At 41.1% G+C, this 12,301-nt stretch overlaps 2 protein-coding genes across 2 annotated transcripts in view; both read right to left on the bottom strand.

Moving 5' to 3' along the window:
* HERC3 (HECT and RLD domain containing E3 ubiquitin protein ligase 3) overlaps nt 1-12,301 on the bottom strand; it is an 809,237-nt gene that overhangs the window by 286,814 nt on the left and 510,122 nt on the right. The window lies entirely within an intron of this gene.
* Nucleotides 1-12,301, bottom strand: part of HERC5 (HECT and RLD domain containing E3 ubiquitin protein ligase 5) — a 65,857-nt gene that overhangs the window by 20,184 nt on the left and 33,372 nt on the right. Inside the window, exons 15-18 of the mRNA XM_066385074.1 lie at nt 12,118-12,228; nt 9,120-9,290; nt 6,804-6,947; nt 4,968-5,134 (exon numbers count right to left, since the gene is read on the bottom strand). Of these exons, the coding sequence (XP_066241171.1) occupies nt 4,968-5,134; nt 6,804-6,947; nt 9,120-9,290; nt 12,118-12,228 (593 nt within the window). The remainder of the gene's footprint in view (nt 1-4,967; nt 5,135-6,803; nt 6,948-9,119; nt 9,291-12,117; nt 12,229-12,301) is intronic.

The following is a 12,301-nucleotide window of genomic DNA, read 5'->3' as shown; positions in this document are numbered from 1 at the left end:
GATGCTTCCAGCTCCTCTCCCCCTTCTCTCTCTCTCTCTCTTTCTGTCTCTCCCTCTCCCCTCTAAAATGAATAAAAAAAAACACAGTAAAAAAATTATTCCTTTAAACTCTGCATCTGGTAGTTTAGTTACTTCCATTTGTTCTTTTTCTGGTGATGTCTCTTGTTGATTCATTTGGGTCATATTGCTTTGTCTGCCCATTTTGTCTGTGTATTAGGTAGTGCTGACTTTGAAATTTGTTGTGGTATCTTTATGAGAAAGATGGGCTTGGTGGTACTGACCTCCAGGCCACTTGATTTCCTTGGCTGTGGGAATGCTTCTCTAGGGTAGTATTTTCCCTTCTGTTGTATGTGAGGATTGAACACAGTTGGTCCTTCCGTGGATGCGGTTATCCCTTCCAGCTGGCTGGCTCTAAGGGTCAACCTAGATTGTGTGTATTAGACACTGTGCTGTGTCTGTTCTGTTGAGCATATTTATTCTCCACAGTGTCTGGTGCCTGCTGGACTCCTCCTCTGGGCATGCTGCTTGTGAAGTTAGCTGAGTGTAGGGTTGTTGCTGTCTGCCATCCACTACTGGTTGTGTTGATTTCAGGTCTTCTTGGGTTGGCATCAGCCATTGTTTGTAACCTGCCATGGGCTGTGATGGGCTACCTGTCTGGAGTTACTGCTCTGTTCGCTCTTTGTGTCTGCACTTCCCATGCCTGGGTAGTGTGGGAGAGTGGAAGGGGTCAACCTGTGTATATGGATCACCTTCCTCCTGATTAGAGATGACAGCAGCTCCATAAAACCTTAAGCTCCATAAGATTTGCCTCCACTTTTTAGCTCCTCCACTTCATCTTACAGCTGCCTGGTCTTCCTACAGAGTCTTCTGTAGAAAGAGTAGTATGGGCTCAGACTGGACGCACCTAACCAACCCCTCTATAGGTTGCAAGCTTGGTGAGTTAGGACAGCTGAGGTTGGAATATGTTAGTGGGACTGCCTACTTCAAGGGTCTCTTTGTCAGGAGCTCAGTATGGGGAAGGTGGCCCCTACTCCAGAAGCTAATCCCTCAGCCACTCCTGGATACTCAAATATTATTTCTCCCCAGCAAGGTGAGCAGCAAATTCAGATTGAGTAGGGCCAACAGTCCCCTCTGCAAAAGTTCTTGCAGCTGGTGAGGCCCTGGTCTCAGGGAGGAAGACTGAGAGAAGGTGCCCCCACAGAAAGTGGCTAAGCCCCTTGACCAAACCCAACATTTGGCTCACAGTGACCCACACTTTAAATGTCCATACTCTAAGCCTCTCTCCCAGCAGGACAGAATAGCACCGAGGCTGGCTGGCTGAGAAACTCCACCCTATGCAATGTATATGAGCTGCTGTGCCAGTGCTGATCACAGAAAATGGAACTCGCTTCAGCTGGGCCTGGTGTGATGAGCCCTTCCTTAGGACATGCCAGCAGGAAGGGTTGTTAGGTCCTGAACCAATGCTTTCCACAGCTGGCCACTGGATGTGCCAGCCTTGGGCTTCCCTGGCAGGAACCTAGCGCAGACCAGTGGGAGGCAATGCCTGTGGCTGGCCCTCAGCAACCTTCTTGAAGCTACAAGTAATCCAGTGTTTGTGCTGGGCACAGTTGCACATGGAAATACCAAGCTGCACTCCTAGGCTGGCTTTTACCTACACTGGGCCTGAGGGAAGCTTTGCTTAAAAAGGCCAAGGTTCCCTGAGTCCCACCTCCTGCAGTCCCTGTCAGGTGGCTGCTTGTTGGGCTCAGGCACTGAAAAAACCTCTAGAGCCTGTGGCAATTCAGAGATTAGTAAGGGTGGTTCTTGCCCCTCAGCCCTAGGTGTCAAGTCTGTCTAGATTTTTTTCACAGATCTCAGTAGGGTATGGCCCCAGGAGTCTGGTGGGTGTGGCCTCTGAGACTGAGAGATGTGGTCTGTCTACAGTCTGGACAGTTTCTACTGAGTCTCCTGTGAGGCTAGAGCATTAGTCCTAGACTCCAGAGTGTGTGGGGGAATGCTCTGGCCTCAAAGCCAGAAAACTGAGTCACTGATGCACCCCCTGCTTCCTGGCTTCTCAAAACAACCCAGTCTCCATAGGGTGGGGCAGGAGAGACTCCCGAGGGTGGGGTAGTTGCTTTCCCCCAGGCTCATGCCCCTCAGAGGGGACTGCTCCAGCCAAAAAAGATGGCCACCGCAGTACTGGAGAATGACTCAGTACAGGGGTTCCAGTGGCCATCCCCCACAGCATCTCTCCCTGGGCCTTCAACTTCACACTCTCCTCATGCAACTCTAATCCTTTCAGCCCTCCCTCCACCAGTGCCCTGGGTAAGTGGCTGTGAACAAGATTTTCTGGGCAGGCCCTTTAAGATGGAGCCTTTGTCTCCGAGAGCTCCTGTCTCTTTCTCACAGACAGAAACCCTAACTCTTTTCACCCCAAATGCTGTGTGGATGCCTCTTTTAGGCTCTGGTGCTCTAGGCTGAGATGCTGGGCCGGGTGCTGTGGACCCACACGTCTCAGGGAGAACCTCTTCACAGTGAGAGTCACTCCGGACTCTGCCACTCGCTCCTGGGAATGGGGCAGCTCTTGATGCATCTTCGCTCTTCCTACTAGTCTTGGATGGCTTCTTCTGTGATTCTTGGTTATAGACTCCTCTTCGCTTAGTTTAGTACAAAGCTGGTTTTTCAAGATGATTGTTCTTAAATTAAGTTGTAATACAATTTGGTCCTGAGAGGTGGCAGTTGGAATGTCCTCCTATTTTGTGGCCATCTTGGAATCCAATCCTATCCCATTTTTCTCCATATTCAAAATGTGTTTCAAATATCTCCCAGTGTAAAGAGTATTCTTTCATCATGGTTATGCTACTTTGGGACCTGGGGCAAGTTACCTAACCTGTCTGTGTTCTCTTGGTTAATAGAGAACTTCTTTAATCTTATTACAGTAAATTTACTAATCTTTCCTTCACTGTTGGTGTTGTTTATGTCTTAAGAAACCTCAAAAGTAAGAAAGAGATTTGTCCATATTTCCATTGTTTTTACATTTAATATTTAAGTCCTTCATCCACATGGGGTTGATTTTTTTGTGTGTGACATAACGTACGTGCTCTCATTTCCCCCAGGTGCATTAATTGAATGGTACTCTTATTCCTGTTGATTTAATATGCTCCCTCTAACAAAGTTCCACATATGCATGGGTCAGTTTCTGTTCCACTGGGAAACCTGAACCCAATATCATACTGTCCTAATTAATGCAGCTTTCTAATAATTCTTGATATCTGGTAGGACAAGTTCCCCACCCTTATTCACTTCACTGGCTATTCTTGGCCTTTTGTTCATTGGTATGAATTTTAGAATCAGCTTGTCAAATTTTATAGTAAGCCTTCTGGGATTAAAACTGTGGAGTTTTACTCAATGGAGAGTTTAGTGCTTCTCAAAGTGTCGCCCAGACCCACAACTTCTGGGGAACCCTGGGGACTTTACAGCTGGGTCCATGATGTCAAAACTATTTTATAATAATACTAACATGTTACTTGTCTCTTTCACAGTGTCACAGGTATAGTATCTTTACCAGAAGCTCTAGAATACCTAATATTTGTGTATTCCTGAATTTAAAACACTGATCACTTTTAATTTCTAATATTGAAAATATTGACAAATATAACCATCATAAATAGAAGTTCTTTGGGGTGCTCAATAATTTTTCAGAGTCTTAAGACCTAAAAGTTTGAGAAACACTGATATAGATCTAATGATCTTTACATTTACTAAGTTTATGTGTATTAAGTTAATAAGCTTATTAAGTCTTCTTAGACATAAGCATTATTTAGGTAATTTTTAATGTTTTCAGTAAAAAACAAAAACAAGTCAACTTTATCTCTCCTTCTTTCCAAACCTTTTGCTTTTACTATTTTTCTCTTCCTCTTATTATTATGATTAGTAGTTGGACTCTGGAACCAGACTGTGTTCAAATCTTGGTTATGTCAGTTTAGAACATACACTGGGGCAAGTTACCTAACCTGCCTGTGTTTTAGTTTTCCTTATCTGTAAAATGAGAATAATATTAATAATAGGATCATACCACTGTTCTCATTTTTTGAAAATCTCCAGTCCACTGTGCATAGATATACAAAAAAATATATAGTTCCTTTCCTGAAGAAGGTTTAGGTAACCCATATATATGAAATATATTATACAGTATATATTAGTATACATAAATCCTTGCATGGTTATATATTTCTGGGTGAAATGTCCAGAGGCCAAATTGATGCATCAAAGCAGCATACACAGTTTTGATTCTGGTAAGAAACAAGACATTTTTCTCTGAAAACGGAGTTATCATTTGCACATCCACTAACAATACCTGAAATTAGGGTGAACCTTTTCCTAAACCCTTACTAATAACATATAACATCAGTATTTCCAACCACTGTCTCTTTAAAGTATATATTAGCCCCTCATTTTAATCTGCATTCTGTGATCATCAGTGAGACTGATCATGTTTTTATTTATATACCATTTTGTTTCTTTTCTGGGCTGCCTTCTTGATTACTTTGTCAGTTTTTCTCATGAATATATAGGAACACTTTATACAGCAGGGATAGTAATCCTTCCTACTGTATGTTACCAATATTTTTTGGAAGGTGGTGGGTTGTCTTTTAAACATGAATTTTCATTTCAAAGATAGTAACATGAAACAACATTTAAAATAAACATCATCGTCACCTGTGCTCTGTCCATGGCTGTGCCTATGCAAATAAAGTTCAATGATTAATGCAAGCACAGAATACTAACTATAGAAGAAATATACTTTTCTTAATTTTAGTAAGTTAAATTATTAATCGAACAATTCTTGCCAAAGTTAAAATAGGTTTAAAGTACCTAGAATGCTACTTTTGTACATGAAAATATTACTGCAAGGGTGGGAGGGTGTTTAAATATTTATCTAAATATATGTTAGTCAGGGTTCTGAAAAAGGAACTATGTTTACTTACTTTCCAAAAACAGGACTGAGTTCTTTCAAGTCTTCCAATGATGGTGTTTGGTCCAAAAGTTTCTTAAACAGAGCCAGTGGGAAAGGGATGTTGGCAACATTACAGTTGAACAGAGAAAGTCCACATAGAATCCCAAAGAAGAAATATCTCTTCTCCTCAAATTTAGGCTGAAAAGAGAAAAAAATCTTAACATACTAAGAATTTTTACCAGTACAATGGCATATTTATATTAGGTAAACATTTTTTCCCCTTTCACAAAATCAAATCACAAATTAAAACCAAAAAGCTTCCCTGGCCAGTTGGCTCAGCGGTAGAGCGTCGGCCTAGCATGTGGAGGACCCAGGTTCGATTCCCGGCCAGGGCACACAGGAGAAGCGCCCATTTGCTTCTCCACCCCTCCGCCGCGCTTTCCTCTCTGTCTCTCTCTTCCCCTCCCGCAGCCAAGGCTCCAATGGAGCAAAGATGGCCCGGGCGCTGGGGATGGCTCTGTGGCCTCTGCCTCAGGCGCTAGAGTGGCTCTGGTCGCAATATGGCGACGCCCAGGATGGGCAGAGCATCGCCCCCTGGTGGGCAGAGCGTCGCCCCTGGTGGGCGTGCCGGGTGGATCCCGGTCGGGCGATTGCGGGAGTCTGTCTGACTGTCTCTCCCTGTTTCCAGCTTCAGAAAAATGAAAAAACAAACAAACAAACAAACAAAAAACCCAAAAAGCTTGAGATAAGAATATTTAATCATTAAGTCAATTTAAATCATTGTCATTGTTTTGGTCACTAAAAACATTAACAGAATGAGGGCTGAGGGGATAGAAGAGATGTTGTTTAGGGGGTAAAAAAACTATACCTACTAGAAAATAAGTCCTAGAGATCTAATACACAGTAGTGAATACAGACAACAATATCATATTATAATAATCAAGTGTGGGCCCTGGCTGTTTGGCTCAGTGGTAGAGCATCGCCCTGCATGGGGATGTCCCGAGTTCAATTTCCAGTCAGGGCACACAGGAGAAGCACCTATCTGCTGCTTCTTCACTCCTCTCCACTCTCATTTCTCTCTCTCTCTTCCCCTCTAGCACCCATGGCTCAATTGGAGCAAGTTGGCCACCCGTGCTGAGGATGGCTCCATGGCCTCTGCAGAGCTCAGCTGCTGAGTAACAGACCAACACCCCAGATGGGCAGAGCATTGCCTGCTAGTGGGTTTGTGAGAGTCTGTCTCTGCCTCCCTCCTCTCAATGAATAAAAAAACAAAACAAAATGTAAGTGTGCTATGAAACTAGATCTTAATTATTCCAACCTCTAAAAAGGAATAATAATTATGTAACGTGACAAAGATGCTAATTATCACTTTAATGGGAAACATAATATATAATTGTCAAATCAACATGTATAGCTTAAATCTATACAATGTTATGTCATTTATTTCCATAAATAAATAAACGAAAGCATCAACAGGAATACAAGCATATTAGACTCAGTAATCCCCATAATTAAAGTTTTCACCATTTTCTTTCATAGCCTTTGTCTTCAAGTTCATCAAGAAAGACAGAACTACAACAAAGAATGATTACCTCAGAAAGAAGGGGTTCATTTTTTTTATCCATACATTTCATAAATGGTCAAAACCATATATTGCTCAATTTCTCCCATGTGAACATGAGAATCCAGGAAAAGTGGACCCCATTTTAGAGAAAATAATCAAATTTTTAGAATTAAAATTTCTCTCTACAATTATATCATTAACTCTACTCCTAATATAAAATACTCTAGGATAACCTAATTCTCTATGGTATGTGACGTATCTTCTCCGTCAGGCAATACCAGAAGCAAAGAAAAGAAGACTTACCCTAACAGGAAACCACATGTAGGAAGCCTCTTTAGGATACATGAACATCCCATATTCTGGCCGAGTCATCTCTTCAAACAAGCAGTGGAAAAACTCTGTCCTGACTCCTCCAAAGTTACATCCAATTTCTTCACTGAATGAAACCTGAAGAAATAGAGCAAATAATACATCACTTCTAGGGCTGTGTATTGTTATGTATTAAATCTCATTTAATAGTAATAATGAATATTACTGTGGGCCCAAGTATTTGGCAGGCACTAAGGTAAGCATCACAGTTATATAATCATACTTAATACCCTATTAATTCTATGAGACTTCAAGAATTTAAATAAGTTTCCCAAGATTATACAAAAGCTAAATGGTATAGCCTAGGTTTAATCCTATGTCTGTGAAAACCTCAGAACCTAGTCTTTAAACACTAAATTGACCTCAGTTGGCTCACTGTTATAAGGTATGTTAAGTACAATAAAAATAAACATGAAGAAATCAGAAATATTAGAATTTTCAAAAAACTAGAGCACACAAAGTATTTACTGGCATGGCTGTTTACTCCCTAAGGAGGTGGCACCAGTCTCTCCCCAAGATGATCCTATCAGCCCATCTTTGCTCCTGCAGTTACTCGCTCCTTCCTGCCTTGCCCTCTTGGGAGTCCTTCACGTCAGTTTACAAAAGTGGTAAGTTCTCCCTTATCCTCACCTCAACACCACTGTTTCCAAAAAAGACATTATTAGTTCCTCCTCCTCTAGGTTGCCAAATTTTGGAGACTACTGTTACCAACTTCTAAACCCATCTCTCTACTTAAATGCTTTTCTCTAGCAGGACCAAGAATGCTTTCTTTTATGAGGAACTATATAGTGTTTTTATTTCTCTCTTCTTTTTCCCACTGCTTTAATACCAGACATTCTTTTCTCTCTGCTCTTTCCTTATATTCTAATTTTTCTTTTTAAAACTTCATTACTTACAGGGATGTAAACTCATATCCAGCCATCTTCTCTTCTGATTAACACACACTCGTTTCCACCAAAAGGTCTGCTCAACATTTCCATTTGGATGTTCCACCAACACTCCCCAAAAGTTCCTTTTACTGGTTTATTTGGATGGACAGAGTGCAAGTTCCAAATCTCGGTATATAAAATCTTTCTAAGACCAGGTGTTAAACCTGTTCCTCCCTATAGGCAAGTTCCTTAAGAACACAAAGCCTATTTTCCCATGAGGTTATCAGAAAGATTAAATAACACATGTAAAATGCCTCCCACTCTTTGGAAAATACAACTGTTTATCAAAGGCTACCTAAATTTTAAAAATGCATGAATGGAATATAAAAGTGGAGCTAAAAGAGCAGAGTAGACTAGCCGGCTGACACAGACTGGAATCACATGAATTCATAAGATATTTTTTAATTTGCATATGAAAATATACGGAAATGCCAAATCTAACTGCAAACCCTGTTGCAACATACTTTTAACATAGATTTTGAGCTTTAGTCAAGTCAACCTTTCTTTAATCTGAGTATAATATGTGATAAACTACAGTTCCCATCAAAACATTATCAGACAAATCTTTGTCTTAAGTAGAAAATCTAGGATCTGAAGGCTGGGTTCAAATCTTGGCTCTGGTACTTATCAACTGTGTTACCCGTGGATAAGGGCCGAATAGTTCTGCGTCTCAGTTTCCCCATCTGTAAAATGAAGGAATAACAGAACCTTCCCGAGGCTGTTGCCGAAAGGGTTACACAATTAAGTATAAAGAGTTCACAACAGTTTCTGGCACAAGGAAGACATTCTCTAGATCTACCAAGTATTATTATTATTATGCTGCATCAAATACACACTAGTAAGACAAATTCTATGGTTACTCAACCAAAGACCATTTATAAATGTTCAGAACACGGTAATATCTACAATTATACCCTCGAAAACTGTGTAGTCAATAAACAGAAAGTTTGCTTTTCCACAGAGGAATTTGTGTCCCGATGAGAGCTGAAACAAACCCTCAATTCTCTGCTATGTCAAACCCATTTCACTGGGCCCCCTGAGAGGTGGTGACTCAGGAGAGATTGGACCACTTAGGGTTGGTACTGGACTTGACCTGACCAGGCTGGGAGAGGAAAACCATTCTTCCTCCTGCCCCTTCGCCCAAGTGTGCCGCGGAAGTGCCTGCACCTACCATCTGACACTCACCGGTGACCAGGGAATCCGGGAACTCTAGAACAGACCACCTCAGCAGCAGAGATCATTTCCCCTCCGTAAGACCCGTCGTCACATTATTTTATATTTTCTTTCTCTCAGCACCAAATTATTGAGAATTATACTTTACCAGTAACTCCCTCCTCAGATCTTCATTCTCAAATTCATTTAGCTGGCTTAAAACATCCTCAATCAAGTGACTCCTTCTGACTGTTAGATTAAAGGTGGGCACCAAAACTAAACTGGACTCTCCATCTTCCATAATTCCAGCCAACTGCATGCAAAGTCTAAGATTTTTCTCCTAGGAAAACAGAAATGTTTCACTTCATTTCACCATTTGCTTTAAGTAGAAATTTATAAATTGGAATAAATGGTTCGGTTTATTGTAGGTGTATGTCACAAACATGAATAAAAAAGAGCCTTATCTACACCACTGGGGTAAGCTATACATTCAGTATTTACCCTCAGTGAGCAGAAGAAACATGGAACCTAAGCAACGGTAGCCACCCTGGGTGAGCAGGAAAGTGACCAATGGCAGGCTCCACTGGACCACTCTATCCTATAAACACACTTATGAATACTTTAGTTACCAAAGCTAATTATAACCAATAGGCTAAGGGATTGATTAGCAAATAATGAAGCAGCACACTAAAACATAATATTCTCATTCAAAAGAGAAGTCCAGCCCTGGCCAGACAGTTCAGTTGGTTAGAGCATCATCCCGAAGTGCAGAGGTAGCTAGCCAGTTCCATCCCGTCAGGCGCACGTGGGAATAGATCTATGTTCCTATCTCTCTTTCCCTTCCTCTCTGTCTCTAAAATCAATAAAATAAACCTAGCCTGACAAGGCAGTGGCACAGTGGATAGAGCATCAGCCTGGATGCTAAGGATCCAGGTTTGAAACCCTAAGGTCACCAACTTGAGCGCAGGGTTGCTGGCTTGAGCAAGGGGTCACAGGCTTGGCTGCAGCCTCCACCCCGGTCAAGGCACATATGAGAAAGCAATCAATGAACAACTGAGGTGCTGCAATGAAGAATTGATGCTTCTCATCTCTCTCCCTTTCTGTTTCTCTGTCCCTGTCTGTATGTCTGTCTCTCGCTAATAAGTAAATAAAAGACAGATATCCTGAAGTTTAAGAGAAGAAAAGTTTGTAGGGAAAGTTCAGGTATGAGAGGCCTTTCTAAATATATCCTATTCTTGGAAGAAAACCCAGACAATAGATTTTAGGTGACAGATAATCTAAGAAGTTAAGGGGAGAAAGACACAGAGAGACACAGACACAGAGATTGTCCACCTGAAACCAAATGGCAATTTGCTATCATTGAAGTCTGTGGCTCTTAGCAAAACAAAGAAAAATAAGTTCTATAAAATTATTAAAGTCAAGAGAAAATAATTAAGAGGATGAAGCAAATCCTTGACTGTGTGGCTCAGTGAATAAAAACTGTCCTAGTGCATTGAAGTCACTGGATTGATCCCCAGTCAGGGCACATACAGAAGTAATCAATAAGCCTGACAAGGTGGTGGCACAGTGGACAAGAGTGTCGGACTGGGACACAGAGGAACCAGGTTCAAAACCCCGAGGTCACAGGCTTGAGCCCAAAGGTCACTAGCTCGAAGCCCAAGGTTGCTGGCTTGAGCAATGGGTCACTCGCTCTGTTGTAGCCCCCGGTCAAGGCAATATGAGAAAGCAGTCAATGAATAACTAAGGAGCTGCAATGAAGAATTCATGCTTCTCATCTCTCCTCCTTCCTGTCTATCTGTCCCTATTTGTCTCTCTCTCTGTCACAAAAAGAAGGGCAATCAATGAGTATACAACCAAATGGAACAACTAAGTGGAATGGCTAGAGGATGCTTCTTTTCCTGTTTCTTCTTTCTCCCCTCCCCCTCTTTTCTTCTCTCTCTCTCTCTCAAATCAATGGAAAAAAGTTTTAAAAAAGATGAAGCAAAACAAAATTTTGTATCTTCTTTATTTTCATTTTCCTTTGTTAAATATCTCATTAACAGTTGTACTAGAACTCATAAATCAATTTATTTTACTATGGTAACTGCATTTGTGAAAGGACCTACTTTTATGACATATATTTGAATATTATTCATACATATACAGAAGCATATATGAGAATAAAAATGATAATAAGACCTAACACATTTGGGCATTTACTTTGTGTGAGGCACTGTTCTAAATGCTCTACCCAATTAACAAATTTAATCCTTACAAAAAGGTAATAAAGTACATTTCTCAAAGCATTTTAAACTGTCCAATTTTAACTTCAGAAGCACTTTGCTGGATATGTTGACCAACAGAAGCAATTCAGCTGATGACAGTCATTGAGAAGGGATACCTTTCACAAAACTTTGTTACGGTATCATCCCAGGCATGTATTTGGGTCCAAATTTCATCTATTCCTACTGCTATGTTTTCTTCACTAGATTGGATTCCTTTAAATAATAGTGATAATTCCAATCAAGTCCAAGTCTGCTATGCTTCTTTATGTGCCACTCAGAAGATTAGGCACCAACCTGAAGATCAAAGGTCTACAACTAGACTAGCTACCCAAGCTGGATCCTGTGCTATTAAGGCCCTAATATGCCTCAAGGCCAAGCCAACCCAAGTCATGACATTCCTTCCTGTCTTCGTCATTTGAGTATAAGCAACTTCAATGCTACAACCATTAGTTTCATCAGTAGGTGGCTCCCTAATTACCCCCAAAGTACTGTACACTTAAGAAGACATTTATCGCCTGACCAGGTGGTGGCGCAGTGGATAGAGCATTGGACTGGGATGCAGAGGACCCAGGTTCAAGACCCCGAGGTCGCCAGATTGAGCGCAGGCTCATCTGGTTTGAGCAAAAAAAAAGCCCACCAGCTTGAACCCAAGGTTGCTGGCTCCAGCAAGGGGTTACTCAGTCTGCTAAAGGCCCGCGGTCAAGGCACATATGAGAAAGCAATCAACGAACAACTAAGGTGTTGCAATGCGCAATGAAAAACTAATGATTGATGCTTCTCATCTCTCTCCGTTCCTGTATGTCTGTCCCTGTCTATCCCTCTCTCTCTCTGAAAATAAAACAAAACAAAAAAAAAGACATTTATCATTTGATTTATTATTAATAAAGAAATCGGCATACATACCTGTATTTTTAAAAGTGAATCTGCATGCAGTAGTTTAATTTTTGACACAATATTAAAGATAAATGGAAAATGACTAAATATGACAGGATGCTGGATGTCTACTGAAGTGTCCTAAAAATGGAAATGATGAACAATTCTGATAAATGAAAGGACAGAGAAATCTTACTTCTTACCTCACAGCCTT

The sequence above is a fragment of the Saccopteryx leptura genome, chromosome 5, assembly GCF_036850995.1.
Source record: "Saccopteryx leptura isolate mSacLep1 chromosome 5, mSacLep1_pri_phased_curated, whole genome shotgun sequence".
Classification (NCBI taxonomy): Eukaryota; Metazoa; Chordata; class Mammalia; order Chiroptera; family Emballonuridae; genus Saccopteryx; species Saccopteryx leptura.
The sequence above is the reverse complement of the archived record's forward strand: the minus strand, read 5'-3'. Positions and strand labels throughout refer to the sequence as shown.